This window comes from Chenopodium album, chromosome 2 (genome assembly GCF_948465745.1).
Source record: "Chenopodium album chromosome 2, dcCheAlbu1.1, whole genome shotgun sequence".
Classification (NCBI taxonomy): Eukaryota; Viridiplantae; Streptophyta; class Magnoliopsida; order Caryophyllales; family Amaranthaceae; genus Chenopodium; species Chenopodium album.
The window spans coordinates 81053047-81074248 of NC_137835.1; the positions used below are offsets into that span (position 1 = coordinate 81053047).

The 21202-nt window shown below is 31.5% G+C and overlaps 3 protein-coding genes across 5 annotated transcripts; all 3 read left to right on the forward strand.

Moving 5' to 3' along the window:
- Positions 1-4365: 4365 nt before the first annotated feature.
- On the forward strand, positions 4366-9941 carry LOC145602915 (polyamine oxidase 1-like). Of its 2 annotated transcripts, none has more exons than XM_081659063.1 (9): positions 4366-4559; positions 6707-6956; positions 7164-7316; positions 7433-7676; positions 7936-8082; positions 8159-8308; positions 8506-8760; positions 8852-8933; positions 9574-9941. In XM_081659063.1, exons 1-9 carry the CDS (start codon positions 4448-4450, stop codon positions 9654-9656), a joined length of 1476 nt encoding a protein of 491 aa, XP_081515189.1. In that variant the 5' UTR covers positions 4366-4447; the 3' UTR covers positions 9657-9941. The 2 variants fall into 2 exon arrangements, with proteins under 2 accessions (XP_081515189.1, XP_081515195.1); XM_081659069.1 differs by lacking the exon at positions 4366-4559 and adding an exon at positions 5854-6322.
- A 1942-nt stretch (positions 9942-11883) lies between these two features.
- LOC145589574 (uncharacterized) lies at positions 11884-13909 on the forward strand. 2 transcript variants are annotated; one of them, XM_081646209.1, is made up of 5 exons: positions 11884-12329; positions 12448-12693; positions 12979-13060; positions 13349-13559; positions 13665-13909. In XM_081646209.1, exons 1-5 carry the CDS (start codon positions 12085-12087, stop codon positions 13697-13699), a joined length of 819 nt encoding a protein of 272 aa, XP_081502335.1. In that variant the 5' UTR covers positions 11884-12084; the 3' UTR covers positions 13700-13909. The 2 variants fall into 2 exon arrangements, with proteins under 2 accessions (XP_081502335.1, XP_081502326.1); XM_081646200.1 differs by having other exon boundaries at positions 11891-12329; positions 13349-13563.
- Positions 13910-15031: 1122 nt separating this feature from the next.
- Positions 15032-20471, forward strand: LOC145602971 (E3 ubiquitin-protein ligase SIS3-like). Its single transcript, XM_081659110.1, has 10 exons — positions 15032-15401; positions 15502-15540; positions 15765-15831; positions 15938-16011; positions 16410-16548; positions 16625-16717; positions 16849-16917; positions 18695-18814; positions 19261-19374; positions 19550-20471. Exons 1-10 carry the CDS (start codon positions 15373-15375, stop codon positions 19955-19957), a joined length of 1152 nt encoding a protein of 383 aa, XP_081515236.1. The 5' UTR covers positions 15032-15372; the 3' UTR covers positions 19958-20471.
- The last annotated feature ends 731 nt before the right edge of the window (positions 20472-21202 follow it).

Sequence of the window (21202 nt, forward strand, 5' to 3'; positions counted from 1 at the left end):
AATTCTAAACTAGAATACTAATTTTGAGTAAAAGTGTGAGCTTCCGTTTCTTAATATTTGCAATACTTTTCTAAAAATGAAAATGTCACAATAATTACAACAATATAAAAGGAGGGTTTTTACAGTAACAATTGTACTATTAGCTTTATTTAAAACTCATGGTCTACTTGATTATACTCTTAACAACAACCTCTAAACTCCATTTAAAGTGTATTATATCATATGAGGTACATTTTTTTAAATACTGTGATTAAGTGTTTGTTGCAACTATAAGGAAACGGAGAAACTATATTACTACTCCGTATATACTAAGTAAATTTTGGAAAAAAGGCCGAAAATGAGCTACGTACACAGAAAACTATTAAGAAAATATCTCTAACAGCTGATCTGATTTTCCAAAATGAAGATAACAATAACTAATAACGACCAACCATGAAAACCTAACATTCCTTAACATTATTAAGACGCACTGTACAATACCCTCACTCTTGAAGAAATCTGTAATTCTTCATCGATCGTTCTAGACGCGCGTACTCTAAGCTAAGAACCCTTCTCTGATCACCTATCGTCGTAACCCACAACGTACACTTTGCAAAACCAACAATAATCGGCTTTTGATAGAATATAAAAACATATTCTTGGGCCTCAACCATCAGCTTAAGCTTTTGGTGGAGATGGTCCGTTAACAGCTTTGTTTAGTCATATCATGCATCTTACAAAACAATACTTATTGTAATCAATTAAGCAACATATTTAGTTTTTTTTTTTTTTTTTAAGCCAAGAGCCTATTTTGTACACCCGAGTAATTTACTCATTAATTTTTGTTCATTCAATAAATGAGTGCAGAATATTTTTGCTTGTTTATTAAATGAGCAAAAATTAATGATCATATTACCCGAGTGTATCTTATAGCCGGGTATATATAATAAATTTTATTTAAGACAACAATTTTCTTTAGTTAAAACTAACTTTAATCGATAAAAAATAGTTCACACGCTAAGGTGCACGCAAAGCAAATCTTTCCCGTTGAAGTTGTTTCGACGACGAATGAGGCCCGATTCTCTTTTATGAATTGAATCCTCAAAAAGTAAAATCACTAGTGAAATACGGAGTAGTAAAATACTAAGTGAATAAGAAAGGGTCTTACTATCAATGTTTTAATGGCCTTTTTTTTTTTTTTTTTTTTTTTTTGGAAGCATAATGGCCTGGTTCTCACTAACCCTTATTTTATGGAAATTTTGTCAACAACTACCAATTAAAGCACGTGTTTTGAAAACAAGTACCTATTAAAAAGTTCTTTTAAAAGAACTACCACAAAGTTGTAAAAAGTTTAAGTAGCACTACCACTCTAACAATTTTGGATAGAATTTTTGGCATTTGGGTATCACTTTATATCACTTTTTACCTTTATGGAGGGTAATTTAGTCAATTGAAATGATGATTTTATGAGGAAAAAGTAAAAAGTGGAACCTACATGTCGAATATTCTAGTTGAAATTATTAGAGTGGTAGTGCTACTTCAACTTTTTACAATTTTGTGGTAGTTTTTTTAAAAGAAATTTTTAATAGGTAGTTGTTTACAAAACACGCACTATAATTGGTAGTTATTAACAAAATTTCCTTATTTTATTTTATTTTTACAAAAGATACAAACATATTACATATTAATATTACAACAAATAAAATTAACCACCGCTTGATATTGACTTAATGCAAAGAAATTTTACAGTAGATATTTTATTTGTACTATAAAAGTAATACCGAAATCATGAGGAAAACTTCATTTACACGGTCACCATATATTGTTTTATTAAAAAAAAATATACAACGGAGTAGTAAAAACAACAAAAATCAACTGTAATAAAACTAGTTGTACAGTTGTACTTTCACTGCAAGATACATCTAGACGTTCCTTTAGTTGCCAACAATAGATTTGTTTCAATCAATTCCATTCATGTAGGAACAGACAGATGATATGAATTCAGTCCCAAACTAATTAATGTGATAGAAATTGTGTGGTTACAATTCATTTCATACAAATCCTCGCGTTGATTTTTCCAGGTAGTCCAATTAATTAAATACTCACTTCGTTTTTAAATACAATTATATATTTACTCCACTTTTCATTTTCGGCCACTTTTAAATACTTATTCCATTTTCTTATTTTGAAAGCTTTTATACGAGTAATATTTAATTGATTTCTCCCAACTAGTGAACCCAATATAAATCATATTTTATTAATTTTATACTCTTTCCACCAATTATCTCTACTACTTTTGTATTTTTACAATTTTTAATTCTTCCACTAACCGTACTACCTTCATATTTTTACTTTCTCTAATTTTTCCTAAAATTTCGCACACGAAAAAATCGAGCATATTTAAAAACGAAGGAAGTACGTCTTTCTTCACAACTACGACTCTACTATCAAATTTAATTGTACTCGTACATAGTACTCGTATATATAGAGTTGAAATCAACATAGTACATAATCATGTAACACACTTTAACTGATTGCGGTTGGTCCAAGTCAAATCACAACTTAAATGTTTTTTGGAATATTTGGTAATGTAATAATGGCCTAGTGGAGGTAGTGCACTGTTAATTTATGGAGGTACAAGTTGAATAAACATTTACTTGTATGATCGAGTGAGTAGTGAAATACAAAGTATTACCCCGTTTTTATTTAGTTCACGTTATTTTATTATCACGTTTGTCAACGCATTATTTTATCGATTAATATCTCTAATTCTTGACATTCTAAAATTAAAAAAAAAAAAAAGATATTTATAAAATATACATTAAGATGATTCAAACAAGATCTCACTTTATTTTATCGTAGTTATAAATCACAAAAACTAGTCAAAGTGTAGTTTGTGAATAGTGTAAAAGTCAAATGGTGTCAACTTAAAAAAACAGAGGAAGTAAGGATTATAAAATTTAGTATTGAAAATTTATGGATGACTTTTCAATGGCACACCATATATATATATATATATATATATATATATATAAACTTATATGTATCCTACTTTCAACCTTCAACTTAATCTCCATTAAATATGTATGTATGGAGAAAAAATTAACATAGATAGGATCAAGTATATAAGGTCTTCCAATCTTCAATCATCATCCCTCCAAATGAAAAACAATTATTTACCAATCTAATGTTTTTCTCCACTCAAACCATAATCGACAAAATTGGTCTCCAATTATATTGAAATCTTAAGAAAAATAGAATGTTAAGAACTGTCAAGAATTGAAGGACATTGATGAAAAATCAAACAGATTAATAGGAGGAAGAAAATTTAAAACTAATATCTAGTCAACCAAACAAAGGGCTTGATTTAATCTTAAATATTAACGTTGCACATTCAAAAATTACCGTGGCTAGCTACAAAATTAATATGGCCATTCTAAAGCAATCCGAAAATTTATAGCTACTCTATACATTTATAGCAATTGTATGTTTTTGGAATTTATTAGTTCCTTGATTTTTTTTTTAATGAAAGATAAACTAGTAAAATAATGCTAACATCTTAGAAATAAGTTTAAATTTTATATAAATTATGAAGTATGTTGTATAATATATGATTATAATACTACTCCGTATTTAACATAACATATTTTGTTATAGCTCGATTATCTAATAAGATCACACGATTTATTATGTTTTTCTTCATCAAATTAAATAAGGCAAAAAAAAAAAAATTGTTTAAATCAATGCACGAGACTAACCTAGTTTTAAAACGAATGTATTACTTTTAACAAATTAATTCCAATTTTACAAGAAATTTAATTAAGTTTGAAGACAATAAGGTCACTCTCTCTAGTACACCAATGTTGGGACACAGAATAACAAGGTCGTTTAATTGAGAATATATGATATTTCTTAAATTTTCATCTGCCGTTTTTTATTTCACACCACCTTTTCATGGGTCAATTTCTATGACAACCATTACAAATTAAATTAAAACTAACTCTCAAACACATAAATACGAATCTGAGAAAATCACTAGTACTCCAATGACAAATTGCCAATTAAAAAGTTTCATAATTAAATTTCACATCCATGATATGATTGAGATTGGCACATCAAAACTCTTTTCCGGAGACATAATTGAAATTACTTACAGTAGTATAGTACGAAATATTAATGAATTAATAATTTGCATATCAAAAATGCAATATTTTCTTTAAGTGTCATTATTCACTGTTAAATTATTGAAATAATTGTAATAATATACACAGTGCCACGTCTAACTCTAAATTCCACCTCATTTTTACATTTTAATTAATTAATTTTTCAAGTGGCCTATAAATATAGATACATTATAGCCCGTTACTACAATAATTTGCCCTCACTTTTCTTTTTCTAGGGTTTTATATATTATATCTCTACAATAGAAAAACTATTATTTTCTTAAAAGTTTTCTTCTAGGGCAAAAATGAAGGGTGAAGCAATGAAGTTTCATCTTTTGATCTTCATGATATTCTTAGTTAATCTTGCTTCTGCCTCTTCATCCCCTTCAGTCATCATTGTTGGAGCTGGAATGTCCGGTGAGACACGTGTTTTTCATTTCTTTTTAACAGAACGAACTAACCTTTTTAAAAATATTACACCTCACATTATACATAATTGTTAATCATATTTGGTTTATATCAATATCTATCCCATCTTTATTACGTGTTGTATGGAGAATAATAAGTTGTTTATGTAAAGAAACATATATTGATATCTTTGTCGATCCACATATATACAAGAAACATAATTATGTACTTGTATTATATATCTTAGCTGGATCTGAATCTGTACCTAAATATTACAATTGATAGTCTAATTATAATCTAAAATTAAAATTGATTCCAGATGAACATAGAAGGGACTCAATCTTAGTAGTTAGTTAGTACTATCCCTAAGACTTTAACCAATAACTAACCTAGTTCTATGTTTATTTATTTCGATGTCGATTAGGGTTGTGCTTACATACTTGCACGCAATTATTTGCCTTTATTGATCTTGTACCTTTTCTTTTATATATCCTATTTTAAGCTTTGCTCTTCTCATTATATATTTGCTGGACTTTACTTACTTTATTTTAACTTTTTTAATTAATCTATGCTAATTATTATTACTTCATGTGTTTTTAATATGTTACCATATATATATATATATATATATATATATATATATATATATATATATATATATATATATATATATACCTTTTGCATTATTTATACAAGTTTATGGGTGCACAATTGTTATGATTTTAAAGTAAAATTTGAGCTTTAAAAAAAATTCTCAGTAAGGGCTTGTTTCGATTTACTAAAAACAATTAAACTGAACTGAGCTAAAATGAATTATTTATGAGAGAAGAAAATTAGAAATTGAACTGATTGGAGTTGAGCTAAACTGAAATTAAGCTGAACAGAACATGCCATAAATTTGGAGTAATAATTATAGTGTAAAATTATAAAAAAAAAATTCTATAATAAATCAATACAGTTCAATGATTAAAAATATCTAGCTAGAGAAATAAAACCTATACATTTAAAGACGTATTATATACTCCGTATTAGGGAAGTAAAACCTATACATGTTTTATTATACTCCGTTTAATATAATAATAGTAGTATAGTACAATCATTAAACATGATAGCACCACTTGAGGAGTTGAGGTGAAGTTAGTTAAGTTTTAAATGATTTTATTAATTATATTTCATCTTATAATTGAGCCACTAATTACAAATTGAAAATCCTTACTCAAATTCATAAATAAAGCAGAGTTTCATTAACTTATATTGGAAGCTAGACAGGTTAAAGTTATCCTAAAAGTACTTAATAATGTTTATTACCTATTCCTTATATCTATTATATATATATATAAGTTAAATTTTTTTATTGTAAACTTTACCCTTAATTAAAATAACTCATAATGTAATAGGTTAATCATATTAGCCTTTATAAGATGTTTTCATTAGAAAATAAAGATTAAAAACAATCAAACTCATTACAGATTAAATGTTAGCCTTAAATGGGTTAAAGCTATTATAAAAGTTATTGTTAAAGTTTGTGTAAAAAAAAAAAGTTATTGTTAAAGTTACCATAAGATTGACCGCCTTCCAAAAATAAAATTAACAAAAGTCCAATTTATACAAGACTATTTTCTTACACAAATAATTATGTAAATGTGTATCTAATTTTTGAAGTGGTGAGAATTATTGAGAGTAAGGGTCTGTTCTCTTACGTTGAAATTCAGTTTAGTTCAGCTCAGCTCAGTTCAGTTCAGTTTAGTTCAGTTCGGCTCAGCTCAGTTCAGGTCAGCTCCTAATTTCCTTCTCTTATAAAATATTCAGTTCAGTTCAGTTCAGTTCAGTTCAGTTTAGTTCAGCTCAGCTCAGTTCAGTTCAGTTCAGCTGAGTTCAGTCAATGAGAACAGGCCCTAAATGATATAAAAATTGAGGTCCTATTCACTTCACTTTATTTTTGTTGAAATGATTAAATTATTTCTACTGAACTTAAATTAATTTTACTAAACAAAAATTATTATTTTTTTTTATTTTTTTTGAAACCAAACAAAAATTAATTTGACCTAACTTAAATTGTATATATAACAATCTTTTTTTTTTTTTTTTTTTTTTTTTAATAAAACATACGAGTTTCAATTTTATTAATGCACCTTATTTTCTACTACAAATCTCAGGAATTTCAGCAGCTAAGAAACTACATGATGAAGGCATCAAGGACTTTATCATTTTGGAAGCAACAAGTTGGATTGGTGGTAGGATTCACAAGACTGAATTTGGAGGTTATGTTGTTGAGAAGGGAGCCAATTGGCTTCACGGCGCCGAAGGTCCTCTTAAGAATCCCATGTATGAGATCGCCAAGCAAATCAAGCTCAAGTCCTTTTACTCGGACTTCAGCAATGTCTCATATAACACCTACAAGCAAGAGTAAGTAGATCAAGTCGTCGTAAATAAATTTCTATAGAGTCATCATTTTGAGACTAAGGCTTTGTTGTTGTTGTTACTATAGAGTCATCGGTGTAGTTAACTCTATGTTAAAGAGAACAAAGCCTAAACATTTAACGTCGATTGATTGGAAAATATATATGTACTAACTTCATTGTTTTATACTGTTATATTATTGTTGTGTTAAAGTGGTACACTGTATTCGAAAGAAGAGGTGGATGCGGCATTAGACATGGCGGAGAGTAATGAAGATTACGCAGAAAAGTTATCGGAAAAGTTTAGTGCTGAGAAAGGGAAAGATGATGATATGTCTCTTTTGGCAGCTGAACGCCTTAATAAAAGGTAAATGAATAAAATTATGAAAATTACATAATAATAATTTTTTTAAAAAAATACACATTAATATAAATCTAATAAGACGTTATTTTATATATTTATTATTAATATTGGTTGTACAGGGAGCCGAAAACACCCCTAGAGAAGATGATTGACTTCTACTCTTTCGACGGTGAGCAAGCTGAGGCACCAAGGGTAACAAGTCTTAAGCATATTATTCCAAGGCCAGAGTTTAGTCTTTTTGGTGAGGGTGAGTACTTCGTAGCTGACTCTAGAGGATTCGAGAGCATTGTTCACGAAATTGCCAAAACTTACCTTACCTACACCAATGATACTATCAATGACCCTAGGGTCATTTTTAATCAGGTATATAATTAAATTACTACGTACTTCTATGTTTATGAAGAATCTTAGCATCTTAGGGTATGTTCTGATTTACTGAACTGAGCTGAACTAAACTGAACTGAAATAAATTGTTTATAAGAGAAGGAAATTAGGAACTGAATTGAACTGATTGGAGCTGAACTGAAATGAATTTAAGCTGAAGAGAACAGACCCTTAATTACTCCATTCATTCGTCTTTAAATAAAAGTTTCATTAATCTGTCGTGAATTCAATTTAACAGGTTGTGACAGAGGTTGATTACTCAAAGAGAGGAAAAGTGACAATTAAAACAGAAGACGGCAAAGTATACACAGGCCAAGCTGTCATTTTATCTCCAAGTATTGGTGTTCTTCAAAGTGATCTCATTACTTTTAAACCACAATTACCTGTAAGTAGTTCATAACTTAGCTAAGTAAAACTACGTGTGTTTCCGGTAATACTAAATCAGCTTGAATGAAATGCAGTTTTGGAAAAGGCGCGCCATTAATGAATTTAGCATAGGTGTATACACAAAGATCTTCCTCAAGTTCCCTAAGAAATTCTGGCCTACTGGCAAAGGAACCGAGTTTTTCTATTATGTCCATGAAAGGCGTGGATATTATGCAATTTGGCAGGTACATACATTTTGTGAAATATTAATACCTAATGTACTATTAACTCCGTTACAGGTTATGTGCAATGATTTGACATAAAGAAGAGAGGGAAAATGTATAATCGTTACATAACCTGTAACGGAGGTAGTATAATTATTTGAACTTTCAGTTCAACTGCCTGAAAAATAAATAATATATTATGATTTTGATAATTTCAGCAACTAGAAATGGAGCATCCAGGAGCCAACATTATGTTCGTTACAGTAACAGACGACGAGTCAAAAAGAATAGAGGCACAACCAGATGAGAAAACAAAAGCCGAAGCAATGGAAGTTCTGCGTAAAATATTTGGAGATGACATTCCTGATGCTACTGATATAATGATCCCTAGATGGTATTCTGATAGGTTATACAGGGGCACTTTCACTAATTGGCCTGTTGGATACTCAATTGAAAAGCATAACAACCTTAAGGTAACTTTTGTCTATATATACCTCGCTTTAAAGGGTTTTGCTATATGTAGTCTTGAAATAATTACTGATCTTGTATGTACACATGTATTAGGCTCCGGTTGGAAATGTATTCTTCACCGGAGAGCATACACATGCGGAACTTTTTGGATATGCAGATGGTGCCTATTATGCGGGTATAGTATTTCTTCCCCTTTTTTTGTGTGTCCATGAATAATTAATTTGGTCATATTTTATTAAAGGGCTTTTTCAATTTTTGATTTATTTTTTATTTGGTATGTAAGCAAAATTTTATTAACATCAAAAACGAAAAATAAAAATACAACACTATAAGCACAAACAAGCCATCAAGGATGGGCTCCTAACAACATCAAGTTTTGAAAAAGTCCAATATAACAAATCAACTCAATCAAAATATATATATGAAGCTCAACAACTAAGCAAAAACAAAAATATAAGACAATTATAAACTTCTGAACCAATCTATATTACTAATATGATGATTTTTATAGGTCATTAAACTTTCTATTTTTATGTATTTTTACAAGTATTATTAGAATTTTTTTTTACCGCTATATCTAATATACATCCATGGAACCTTCAAGCCTTAATAAGTCTCATTCTTATGCAAGTATTTAATTTCTTCCCCCTTCTTTCCACGTCTTTGAATAATTAATTAGCACATTTTATAAGATGTCGTTTTCAAAATAAATAAGGATCACATAATTAATGCGACGGACTACAAGATTATTATGATATGTAGACAAATCTTCAATAAATATAATGAATCTAACTTTGTTGCGTAAATCATGGTAGGTGCAAGCACAGCAAATGAGGTCAACAAGTTGCTCAAGAAGAAGATGTCACCAAGTCTAAGATCTTTATATTGGTGGATGTGATTAATTGTACCGAGTTTTATGCTTCAATAATAAAGTTGTTTTGCAATTGCTTACATATGAAAATCCAAGTTTAAATTATGTTCTTTTGAAATTTTATTTCAAAGAACAAGAGAGAAAATCATTAGGATTTTCATTAGGAGTTGCAAATTTTTTATTTATTTTTTATTTTATTTTTTTTTAAGTTTCAGTTTTCTTGTGGCTTTTAGAAGTTTATGTATGTAATGCATTTCATGCATGAGTATGCATGAGTGTTGGAGAATAAGTATTGAGGTGTTTGTGGACCAACATGTTTACTTTAGATCATTTTGAATCTCGTACTAATAAATAATTCATGTCTTCAATTATTGAGTGACCTAAACTTGAGCTTGTCTTTTATTGATCAAATCAAATGGTAGAAATAATAGGTATTTGGGGTTGGTTTTTCAAAGATAATATCGTGATATCAGAAAAACCAACGCAATGGATTGATTAGTTTGGCTGTACTTTTCAGCAAATTTGATTAATTTTCTCCCTTTTTTCTATTTTCCTTTATTTGGTTTGTGAAGTAGCAAATAAGTTTTGCAATGGTGAAAACTTGCATTCTTAATGATTGGAGAATATTTTTCTTTACAAAACAAGGAAGCCACATTTTCCTTCCTTCTCCTTACCTTCTTTTAATTTTTTTTTTATTACTTCACATTGGGATGATTTTACAGTAGTCGTTTGAAAAACGACTACCATATTATTCACATTGCCTTCTATATTTATTATTTTTTTTAAAAAAAAAATTTCTTGTAAGGATCCAAACTAATTTGTAATTTTGGTTCTCTTTGAAGTTATCTATTCCATGAAACCTAGTTTTTCATTAAAATTTATTTTATATCAAACATAACTAAACGATGCAAGGGAAAAAAAAATCTCATTGTAGCTCCTTATCTTAAATTTATGTTGTTGAATTACTAACATCACTTATTCTGTTCTATCATACGAAGTAAATAATTACTGATACTCCCTCAATTTTTTTATGCATCACTTGCTTTAGCTTATTTGGTTGTTGTTTTTAAATGCATCACTTCTATATTTGATAGCTTTATACTATATTTCATTATTTTTCTCTCTTCTCCAGAACTCAATTTAAAATATTTTATCATTTCTTTATCTTTCATAGTCCCTATTTATATGGTTAAAAAAAATAATTCTCTCTTACATACTATCTCTTTTATGGTACACATGTATTTTTATCAATATAAATTAATTACCCATTGCTACCACTTGCACAATATACTATTAAAACAATAACTCTCCTCCACATAATTGAAGTGATGCATTAAAAAAACGAAGGGAGTTTAATTTAATACTCCCTCCGTTTTTTTAAGTGCCCCGTTTGGGGTTTTGGCACTATTCGTTAGACATATAATGACCAATGTTTTTGAGTTATATGTATATACTTTTGTTGGTATGTGTTGAAATTGTCTCAATAACTAGATTATTAATATCCAATTATTCAGGGCCTGTTCACATTTACTTAATTTCAGTCCAGTTTAGTTCAATTCAGCTCTAATCAATTCAGTTCAGTAACTTCAATTCCTAATTTCCCTCTCTTAAAATAATCATTTCAGCTCAGTTCAGTTCAATTTAACTCCTATCAGTTCAGTTCAATTCAGCTCTAATTAGTTTAGTTCAGCTCCAATCATTTCAGTTCAGTAAATGTTAACGGGCCCTATAAATGCTACTAGTAATAATTAACACCACTTTTTCTAGCTTTAAAGTCCCAAACTATATCACCTTACTTAAAAAAGATACTGACATCGTTTTGACATTTGGATCAATGACTACAAAGTCCGGCCCAAAGCGCTTATACCAATACCAACTGCAATTTGCTCTGTAAAAGCAAAAGTACTTTTGCTTTAACCAAATTGATAATTATATTGGATCAATCCACTATACTTTGCAATCTATTCTGATTTTGAGTACAATAACATCTTGATTGTGTCTATCAGCATCACTACCACTTGGTTGGCCCAAGGCTTGAGAACACAGTGTAATTTTGCAACAAAATTATATGCTCATTACTCATGTCAACAAATTACTTAAATTCACCATACATGCATATTGTTCGCAAATATTCGTTACCACACTATACCATTTCTAAAATGGTAACGAATGGTAATGAAAATTTGCGAAAAAATAAAATGTTTGATAAGGAACTAGCATTACCAATTTACCATAAACATTGACATAAAATCTTCTCTACAAAAACACTTATAAAATCACTACCATTCATAAAATCTTCTCTACAAAAACACTTATAAAATCACTACCATTACAACTGTCTAAATTGTTACATTCCGTATCTCATTTGATTCTTCACTTATCATCCATTTACCAGCACCTTGTCCAAGATAACAGAAAACAGAATTTCAAACCAATTTTTTAATAACACAAAAAAATGAAGTCAGTAACAATATCCACCTTCAAACCCAACCTTCCTCCACCACCACAAACACAACCACCAATCCCTTCTCTCTCCTCACGTGACTCCAACAATCTCAACCGCCGTCATCTCCTCACCTCACTTTCTCTCTCTATCACCCCTTCTTTCTCTCTCCTCACCTCCCAATTTCCCATTTTACCCCCGCCCGCCGCCGATGCCCGAGGACTCTTCCAAATGCCCCCATTCCGCCTTAACAACAGGTAACTACCTAATCTTGTTTCAATCCTCCATACATTTTAAGTAATTTTAGTTTAATTTGATAGAATTTTTTTTTATTTATTTTAGAAAATGAATTTTGGGGTTTGTGGAATGATGAAGGTATTTTCTGGTGAGGGCAGGGGAGTCACAGTATGAAAGCTTGGGGGTGATCAATACAAACCCGGTTGCGAAAACATCGGTCGATAACGGGTTGTCGGAGAATGGGAAGAGACAGACAGTAAGGGCTGCTTTGGAATTAAAGAAAATGGGAGCTTGTGATGGGAGTTGCTGGATTTGGCCTTCTATTACTCAAAGAGCTTATCAGGCTGCTGAGGTTATTGCTTCTGTTAATAAAATTGATCGTAGGTAATTGAATACTAAATACTATACTTTAATTTGATTTATGTGGACCTACTGATGACTTTGAGTCTAATTGATTTGCTTATTATTAGGTAAAAATATGGGTGACTAAGGGTCTGTTCTGATTTATTGAAAACAACGGAACTAAACTGAGCTGAAATGAACTGTTTATGAGAGAAGGAAATTAGGAACTGAACCGAATTGAACAGAACAGACCCTAAGTTGATGGTCAATAAGTAATAAATTTCTAGCCTTTATGACTTGGATGTTCTTCTTTTGCTTTTGTTGTAGCCACATAGTGCCTGAGTATAGCTTTTTGGATGCTCGAGGGCTAGGGGCTTACGAAGGAAAGGCGCTAGATTCTGTTACAGAGGTGTGGCTTTGATCCATTTGAATAAGTTATGTGCTTATACTTTATACATTGATGCTAATCCTTTTGAGTTTTAAGTAACAAGAAAATGTGTTTCTAATTATTTTATTGTCATTTTTCAAGTTTGACATGATTAGTTTTACAGTACTAACTATATGATTAATTTTTAAGCTCAAAATGTGACTATATATCATGTTAATTTCAATGTTTCAAACCAAATTCTGAAAATTGACAATAATTTCAGAATTGCTATGTAGTGCTCTTCTGTTTACTGCTGAAGTGCTTAAGCAGGTTTATGCATCAGATGGTCTATCTCCCAACATAAAGCCGCCTCCTATTGATGATGGAACCCCTAACGAGAGTGTAGAAGATGTGTTTGTACGTGTAACACAGCTCATGTCAATTCTTGAAACTCAGTACTCCGGAGACACTGTGATCATCGTGTCCCCGGATTCTGACAATTTAACAGTTTTACAAGCTGGCTTAGTTGGACTCGATCTTCGTAGGTATACTAGTATATGCACAACTTCTACAGCAAGAATTTTATAGCTTTAGTCTAATATCATTAGGATTTATAACTTATTGTTGCTATCACTTCGATTTTCAGGCATAGGGATCTTTCCTTTAGCCCAGGAGAGGTGAGATTTGTTGATGAAAAGAGTATACCTGAATACAAGAAACCGGCATCAAATGTATACAAGTGCTATAATCCACCTAATTGTAGGTAGACTAGTTTTCTTCATACAACTTTTGCACATCTATTGTACATACTTGGGTGAATGCTAATTAAGTGCTGTATGACAAATCTTGGTTCGGGTGTATGAGAAATGTTTACAAAGTCATACATATAAACGCAATAGCTCTAACAAGCACAGGCTGTTAAGCAATGTGCAGTGATGTGAATAAATTAGGAAGGATTTCTGAGGTTTGGTCAGTTGCTCTGACTTTGTGAATGTTGGCATGTTGCTCAACTCATGAAAACATTTTAAGTAGCCTAAGCACACACATTGTCGAACTATGCACTAACCAAGGACCGTGCCAATATCCTGGATCATTGCTAATCTTGCTAGTTGCTATAGTCCGGGTTATTTGAAATGTCCTGCAGTAAACTCACCTTTTTTGTGACATCGGTTTGTATGAGGTGCGTGCGTTTTGAAGAGGCTCAATGCGACCCTGCTTGACACTCTTGCTAGTTTCATAGGAGTCTAGGAGAATTGTCTCGCTTCAGTAGATTAGTAAGAAGGCAACTTAAGCATGAGGTCTCACAGTCTCACTTACCTTGTGTACTTGTTGGTTGCCTCTCCTCTTGACTTTTACTATAGAAATTTTCTTGACAAATGCTACACTAGATAGTTGATTGGCCAATTTGAAAGCCGCCATCTTCCAAACATACTTATTTTGATTGTTTGACCGCATGAAGAAGTCAATAAACAATTACCGTAATAAATTTTATTTCATTTCAATTAAAAGTCACTTAAAGTCACCCCTAAGTTTATTTTTGTTCGTAGACTATACCTAATTAAAATTTATTACATACTAATATAAATCACTCATATACTCTTATTTGTATGCTCAAAGTGACCATTCAAAGTTAATAGATTATGAATTACAAAGTATTGTTGTTATTTTAATTTGACTGTGAGATAGAACTAGAAGTCTCTACATATGAATCACAAACTTACATTAACTTTCTAGGGATAACAAATAATACAATCACAAAATTCATACCCAAGAGGCCAAGACAACTCTTATACAAGTTAGCAAAAACCTTTGTATATACCTAAATTTGAGTGAGCGAGCCAACTACAGATGAAAATATAATCTTATATCTCCAAATTATACTCCATACGAGTCAACTTAATTCCTTCATCAAAATGAATTTAATCTACAATCCACAAGATTTCATTTTGGAGTATAACTCTTGGTCATCCATAATTAAAGTGCTTTACAATTTTGATTTAGGACCTTCCATATTGCTAGCAAAATTTCCCTAATCTAGAATTTTCTTTATTTAGTAAAAAAAGATGATCCATTTTCATTTTCTTTTAATCTTCACCAGTCTTCTTCAGCAGTCAGTTGTCAGTTCAACCTCCTGCTCACAAACCATTTTCTCTCTCCTAAATTTTCTCTCTCTTCCTCTCAATCACTGTTTTTGCACTTTGGCGTGAACGTTTCATTTTACTGCACTCCTTTCCTTTTTTTCGATTCGATCAACATTCAATACCCTTTTCTTTGAATCGAATTTTGGTAGTATTATATAATGCGATTCAATTCACTTTAGAAATCCCCAATTTAGGGTTTTTGATTTCTCTTTAATGGCTATCAGAGGCGTCGATTTCAAATGGTTATTCTCTATTCTGGAAATTAGTACTTCAATTTTATTATTTCTTTTGTTAATTTGAGTTTAATTTTGATGAATTTTGGTTTTTGATTTTTTTTTTTAGGTATGATGGATTCTTCCTGTCGATGCTCGCCACTAGTGTGTATCCTTTTTGCGCGATTAAATTGTTCAATCTTTTCTGTTTTAAGATGAATTTAAGTGTATTTGAGATTTTAATTGCTAAATTGAGCGATGATTTTGGTGTCAATTTGAGTTTTTCTTCGTTGATTAACAATTAGAAGAAAAAAAAAATTGTAAAAAATTATCCAATTATCTTACAATTTTTTATTATTCAAGAAGTGTGCTCTTTGACAATATTGATCTCAGAATCATAGTGGCTATTAACTGGAAACGCTACCATCTTTGTACACACCCTTTGCACATATGGATTGTGGTGGGTTTTGATTTTATTTTATTTTTCGCTTGTTAATTTCTGGTAATATATATCTGGAGTTTTCGACGATTTTGGTTAAGCTAGGTTGCATATGTTTGATGGGCAGGTTGATTACACTACTATTTTTGTGTTTCGACTTTTGATGTTTGTGGATAATGGACTCTCGGCTGGAATGGGACCGTAAGCATTCCTTCTATTTATTTTGTAGACTCTTTTCGAGTGTTCGTAGCGTTTTTACCTGTAAAGAAACTGGTTTTTTGTGCCTTTAATTCATAGTTTTGATAGAATCAATATGGTTGAGATTTGAAATGCTGCAGTTGATATGGAAAATGTTTTTTCTCAGTTACCCTTAAGACTGTTCGGAACTATGGAATAGCTTGATTTTCCATCATCAAATTGCTTGTCTGTGGATACTTTTATTTGCCCCTTTCCCCTTTAGTTGCTAAATTCTGTTACCATTGTGTGAAGTACTCTTGTTGATTTATGAATCATTGTCTAGAAGTGTACGTAATTTCGTATTGAACGACTTTTTTTTTGCTCATCAACTTGAAATTTTAATGCTTGGTAAAAAAATTTAGGGACTTTGGCTGGCAGCAGAGGTATGCTCGCTTTTGTGGTAGAGTAGCAGTTCTCTCAGTCCTCTCTCTGTTACTCTATCCCTTTCTTTGGGGATGGACTGTCATCGGCACCTTGTGGTTCACCAAAGCCAAAGATTGTGTAGGTTACCTTATCGAATGTCTTCCGTTTCTCCCCAATCCATGAACCAGTCTAAGTTGTCTTCTTAATTGTGCAGTTGCCTGAAGAAGGTCAAAAATGGGGTTTCTTGATATGGTTAATGTTTAGCTATTCAGGACTATTTTGCATTGCTTTCTTTTGTGTTGGAAAGGTATAGGTTCAGTCTTTATATTCTTTCATCTTTGATACATTGCTGTTTTAGATAAAATAAAAATACTGCTCAATTTTCAAATGTAGCTGTTCTTTTTAGTCTTCATAATCATTCTGCGTCCTTGTGAACAGTGGCTGTCACGAAGGCAAGCTCACATGCTCCGAGCTCACCAGGGTGGAATTCCTGTTTCGGAGTATAGGGTAATCAGTTTTGCCTGTTTTATGTCATCTCTGGATTAGTGTGTTATTTGTTTTTTCTTGTGAAGACAATGATAAATGGTTTGTTAGTAAAATATAAATTTATTATAATTTGCTATTTTCACCTTCCGCGTTGTTGCTTAAGTAACTCTTTTTATTATAGAGAAAAAGACATCTTTTGCAGGATCTCCAGGATTTATTTATCATGTTTGATATGACCTAGCTCCACCAATTAATTCCCTGGTTCACTAAAAATTATAGAGATGATATACTATTTTGATGAAGTATATCCAGCCATTTAAATTTTATTTTTGTCTAATATTGGCTAATCAAAAGTTTGTGTTTCCTTTTTGGTGTAGCTCTCAAGTTTTAACCATTCCAGGCCATGTTCTTTTCAATTGATTTCTACTGAACCTTTATATTTTTATTAGAACTTCTTTGTGGTAATAAAACCAACTTTTGTTGATTAATGATACTTTTACCAAATTATAACTTTTTTATTTTTTTTATTTTTATTTTTTTATTTTTTATGATGTAAACATATATCTGCCAATCAGGCAATCAGTTGTGATTTTCATTGCTGAAAATTGATTTCTAGTACTAGGTAGTACTTACTATGACTAATTTTTGCTTGCATTTCATGTCAATTATTATAATGAATTAATGATTTTTTTTACTCTTTACAAAATAATAATGGATTATAGATATTGTTGATTAATAGAGAAAATTTTATTAGTGATTTTGCTGAACTGATTTTTTACTGTTAAAAACAGATTTTAATTCATCAAAACTTATTTTTACTACTCAGAATTGTGTGTGTGTGTGTGTGTGTGTGTTTTCCCCCTGATTGATGTTCATATATAAAGAAGCTGTATTAGAAAAGTTTAAGAGAACTTAGCCTTAGTAATAGTTTATCACTGTGGGTATGTGCGTGAGTGTGTGACTGTTGAGTTGTTGACAAGTCTACCAAGTCTTCCTTTGTCACTTGGAGGTGGTGTTTGGTGTAGAATATTCTTGAAGATGGCATGGAAAATGGCATTTATTTTGGCATACTCTATGGGCTGGATGTCATGTTGGGCTATATGATGTTCTCGTTTGGCAAAAGCAATTGTTTTACTAGGCAAGCACATGAATAATGGCTCAATGAGCTGTTAAAGTAGTTGTTTAACATAAATGTTTGACAACTGTTAAAGTAGTCCAATACCTGAATTAATGACTTCTCTAGTTTTTAAAGTCTAAATTTGGTAGCTATTGCAAGAATTTTACACTGAAAGCAAACTTAGTTTTTTTTCAAAATATTATCGTATCTCTAAACAATAGTGTTCAACGATCACCACTACTATGTCGAATACTAATATATGAATTAGTGCTGTTTTGATTTGTCAACAAACTCAAACTTGCTGCAAAAGCTATTGCCAAATTAGTCCTTTATCTTATCGCCAAATTAGTCCTTTATCTTAAACAATAAATAAAGTTGCTTAATTTGTTAATATAATGAACTTAATGTTGAAAGGTGTAATTTTCCTGCTGAAAAGTGTTTCCAAGATGAGGGCTTGGCCTGAAGATAGTGTAGAAATTAATTATAAGAACCTGTTTCTTGGCTGACACTATATGGATTGTGCAATTGTTACTAATGATCTTTGTGTTAAAGACAGACAATCTCTAATATTGCTTTTTAAAATATATGCATGCTTGATTGGTTTCTGTTGAGTCTCAAATTACGTTGTTTGCTTCCTTCATCATGCTTGGTAGAAAATCTTATGAATATCTTATTTGTCAGGTGTTGATCGACATGATACGTATACCTGATTGGGCATTTGAAGTTGTTGGGCAAGAGATGAGAGGCATGGGCCAAGATGCTGCTACGTACCATCCTGGGCTTTACTTGACTGCAGCTCAGGTACCATTCATTTTCCAAATCCTATAGATCCTGAAAATTATCCCTAGTTGAAATTTCTATGACATATAGTTTTCATAAAGACATCTGTTTTCTTGAATAAGTGATGGTTATTCTGCCTGCTGTAGATATTGTGGTTTGTCTTTATTTACTTTCTGAGATGATAAATAATGAATTATTTTGTAGAGTTGGGTTAAATTGCCAAGTACAAGTCCAATGCATGATTGAATTCAGGAATATGAACTCGTTAGGCCTGTAGTTTGAGGTAATAGCCAAAAGTCAATGAGTTCAAAAATACCTCAAGGCCTAAAATAACCTAAATTCACAAATATGGACTCATTAGGTCTGTGATTTCTTTCTTGTGCTTACTTTTAGAAGATGATTATGGTGGTGGATAATTATTTATATATGATTTCTGAATGATGTATAATATCCTTGTTTGCATGTAGAGGGAAGCAGTGGAAGCTCTTATTCAAGAACTGCCAAAGTTCATGTTGAAAGCTGTTCCAATCGACTGCAGTGAATGTCCTATCTGCTTGGAGGAGTTCAGCGTTGGAAATGAGGTAAACATATTGCTATCATACTATAATTTGCAGCGATTTATTAGGCGGTATCATACATATTGTAAATAATCTGATAGTCAACTCAATGTATTGTTCCTACCTTTTATGAGTCATTACTCATCATCATATTATGGACTCGATACTTCGTATATTCTGAACTACATTTTTTGGTCAGGTTCGTGGCTTACCTTGTGCTCACAACTTCCATGTTGAGTGCATAGATCAATGGCTCCGGCTGAATGTGAAATGTCCTAGGTGTCGCTGCTCCGTATTTCCAAACCTTGATCTTAGTGCAATATCCAATCTTCGTGCCGACTCAGAACAGGAACGACCCTCATCTACTGTTGTGACAGCGACTCAGTATGCTAGAGCCCAAACTCCTAGCCAAAGTCATCGCTTGAGGTTACATGGTTTGTTGCGTCCTGTAAGGACTATAAACGCTGGACCTGGTGAATCAGAAAATGCCTTGGAAGTTGCTGAAAATGGAGGGTTGCATCTGAATCCAGGCCTTGCTCGTGTGAACCCCTCACCCTATGCTGCTGAGCATGATGCTGCTGCACCGTCTTCAGCCCCTCCTCACTAAGGCATTCCAGATACCTTAAAATTTTTGGCAGTTTACTTAGCTGCAAATGCTTGGACCTATAGTAGAGATGAAAATGAAAGTAAAGCAGCCTCATAGGATAAAGTCAGGATTCGGGAATGATATGTGGAGGAACTCACATTTGGTCTCAGGGATTTGCCGAGTAAGAAATCGGCACTAATATTTGCCCTGAGTTTAATTGAATGAAATGTACATAATGCTAACCAGGCTTCATTTACCTGGATAACTGGAAGGAAAGTTATTCAGGTCAATGTATGCACCTTCTACGCCAAAAGAGGAAACCATGACAGTGCATTTGCCTTGTGAATAGCTTATCTCATGAGAATGACTGAATGTCTTGACTTTATGATATTTTGTTGTCAATACCGCATTATCAGTAGGTGAGTTTGATTGTTTGCATGCTTCAATGATATCAGCATATCACTTATCATGTTGACATCTAGAAGTTTTTATTTATTTTAGACCCACCAAGACCTCAATAACCATACTCGTATTATTCATATACCATTTAATGAAGCGCAATTTATTAGACTAACCTAATTAACTCTCTCGTTAGTAGGTACTCTGTACTCCCTCCGTTTTTGAAAGAGGGTTACGTTTGTCATTTTGCACTTCCTCTAACAATAACGTTACACTTTTTTCCTAGATTGAAGTACGGAGTAATTTTTTTGGTACAAATTTAACCTCATACTTTGCTAGGGGTTTTGTTGGAAAGGACTAGTTTGATTATTCACCTTGGTTGTTTTTATCTATGTGAGGTTATAACTTGATTAAAAAATTAAAAAAAAAAAAAAAAATCTTAAAGATAAGGTAACTATGGTACCTTTGTTTTACATTTTGAACGGGAGTAGCTATGGACCTATGTTATATCATTTAGGAAAAATTGTCAAAAATAATACAAACTTTGAGCAATCCGTCAAAAAACAAGTCGAACTTTTAATTATTTTTTAATAATACAAACTTTGAGGGTATTCGTTTTAAACAAGTTAAAACTGATTAGTTATTTCATGAACAGGTTATATGGAACACGTGTCATTGTATTATTTTTTTTAAAACTATTAAACAATTTTATAAAATAAACAAAAAAATTAACCGGCTAAATAAGTTGTAGGTAAAATAACTTGTTTAAAGCGAATATCCCTCAAAGTTTGTATTATTTAGAATTAATTAAAAGATTGACTTGTTTTTAGCGGATCGCTCAAAGTTTGTACTACCTCCGTTACATAT

Excerpts from the sequence above, each read along its gene's own strand:
- LOC145602915 (XM_081659063.1), top strand. The coding sequence starts at position 4,448 with ATGAAGGGTGAAGCAATGAAGTTTCATCTTTTGATCTTCATGATATTC. Across the intron at positions 7,317-7,432 it reads GCTGAACGCCTTAATAAAAG|GGAGCCGAAAACACCCCTAG; the intron begins GTAAATGAATAA and ends TTGGTTGTACAG. Across the intron at positions 8,309-8,505 it reads GATATTATGCAATTTGGCAG|CAACTAGAAATGGAGCATCC; the intron begins GTACATACATTT and ends TGATAATTTCAG.
- LOC145589574 (XM_081646200.1), top strand. The coding sequence starts at position 12,085 with ATGAAGTCAGTAACAATATCCACCTTCAAACCCAACCTTCCTCCACCA. Across the intron at positions 13,061-13,348 it reads CGCTAGATTCTGTTACAGAG|GTTTATGCATCAGATGGTCT; the intron begins GTGTGGCTTTGA and ends GTGCTTAAGCAG. Across the intron at positions 13,564-13,664 it reads GTTGGACTCGATCTTCGTAG|GCATAGGGATCTTTCCTTTA; the intron begins GTATACTAGTAT and ends TTCGATTTTCAG.
- LOC145602971 (XM_081659110.1), top strand. The coding sequence starts at position 15,373 with ATGGCTATCAGAGGCGTCGATTTCAAATG. Across the intron at positions 15,541-15,764 it reads TCGATGCTCGCCACTAGTGT|AATCATAGTGGCTATTAACT; the intron begins GTATCCTTTTTG and ends TATTGATCTCAG. Across the intron at positions 18,815-19,260 it reads TTTACTTGACTGCAGCTCAG|AGGGAAGCAGTGGAAGCTCT; the intron begins GTACCATTCATT and ends GTTTGCATGTAG.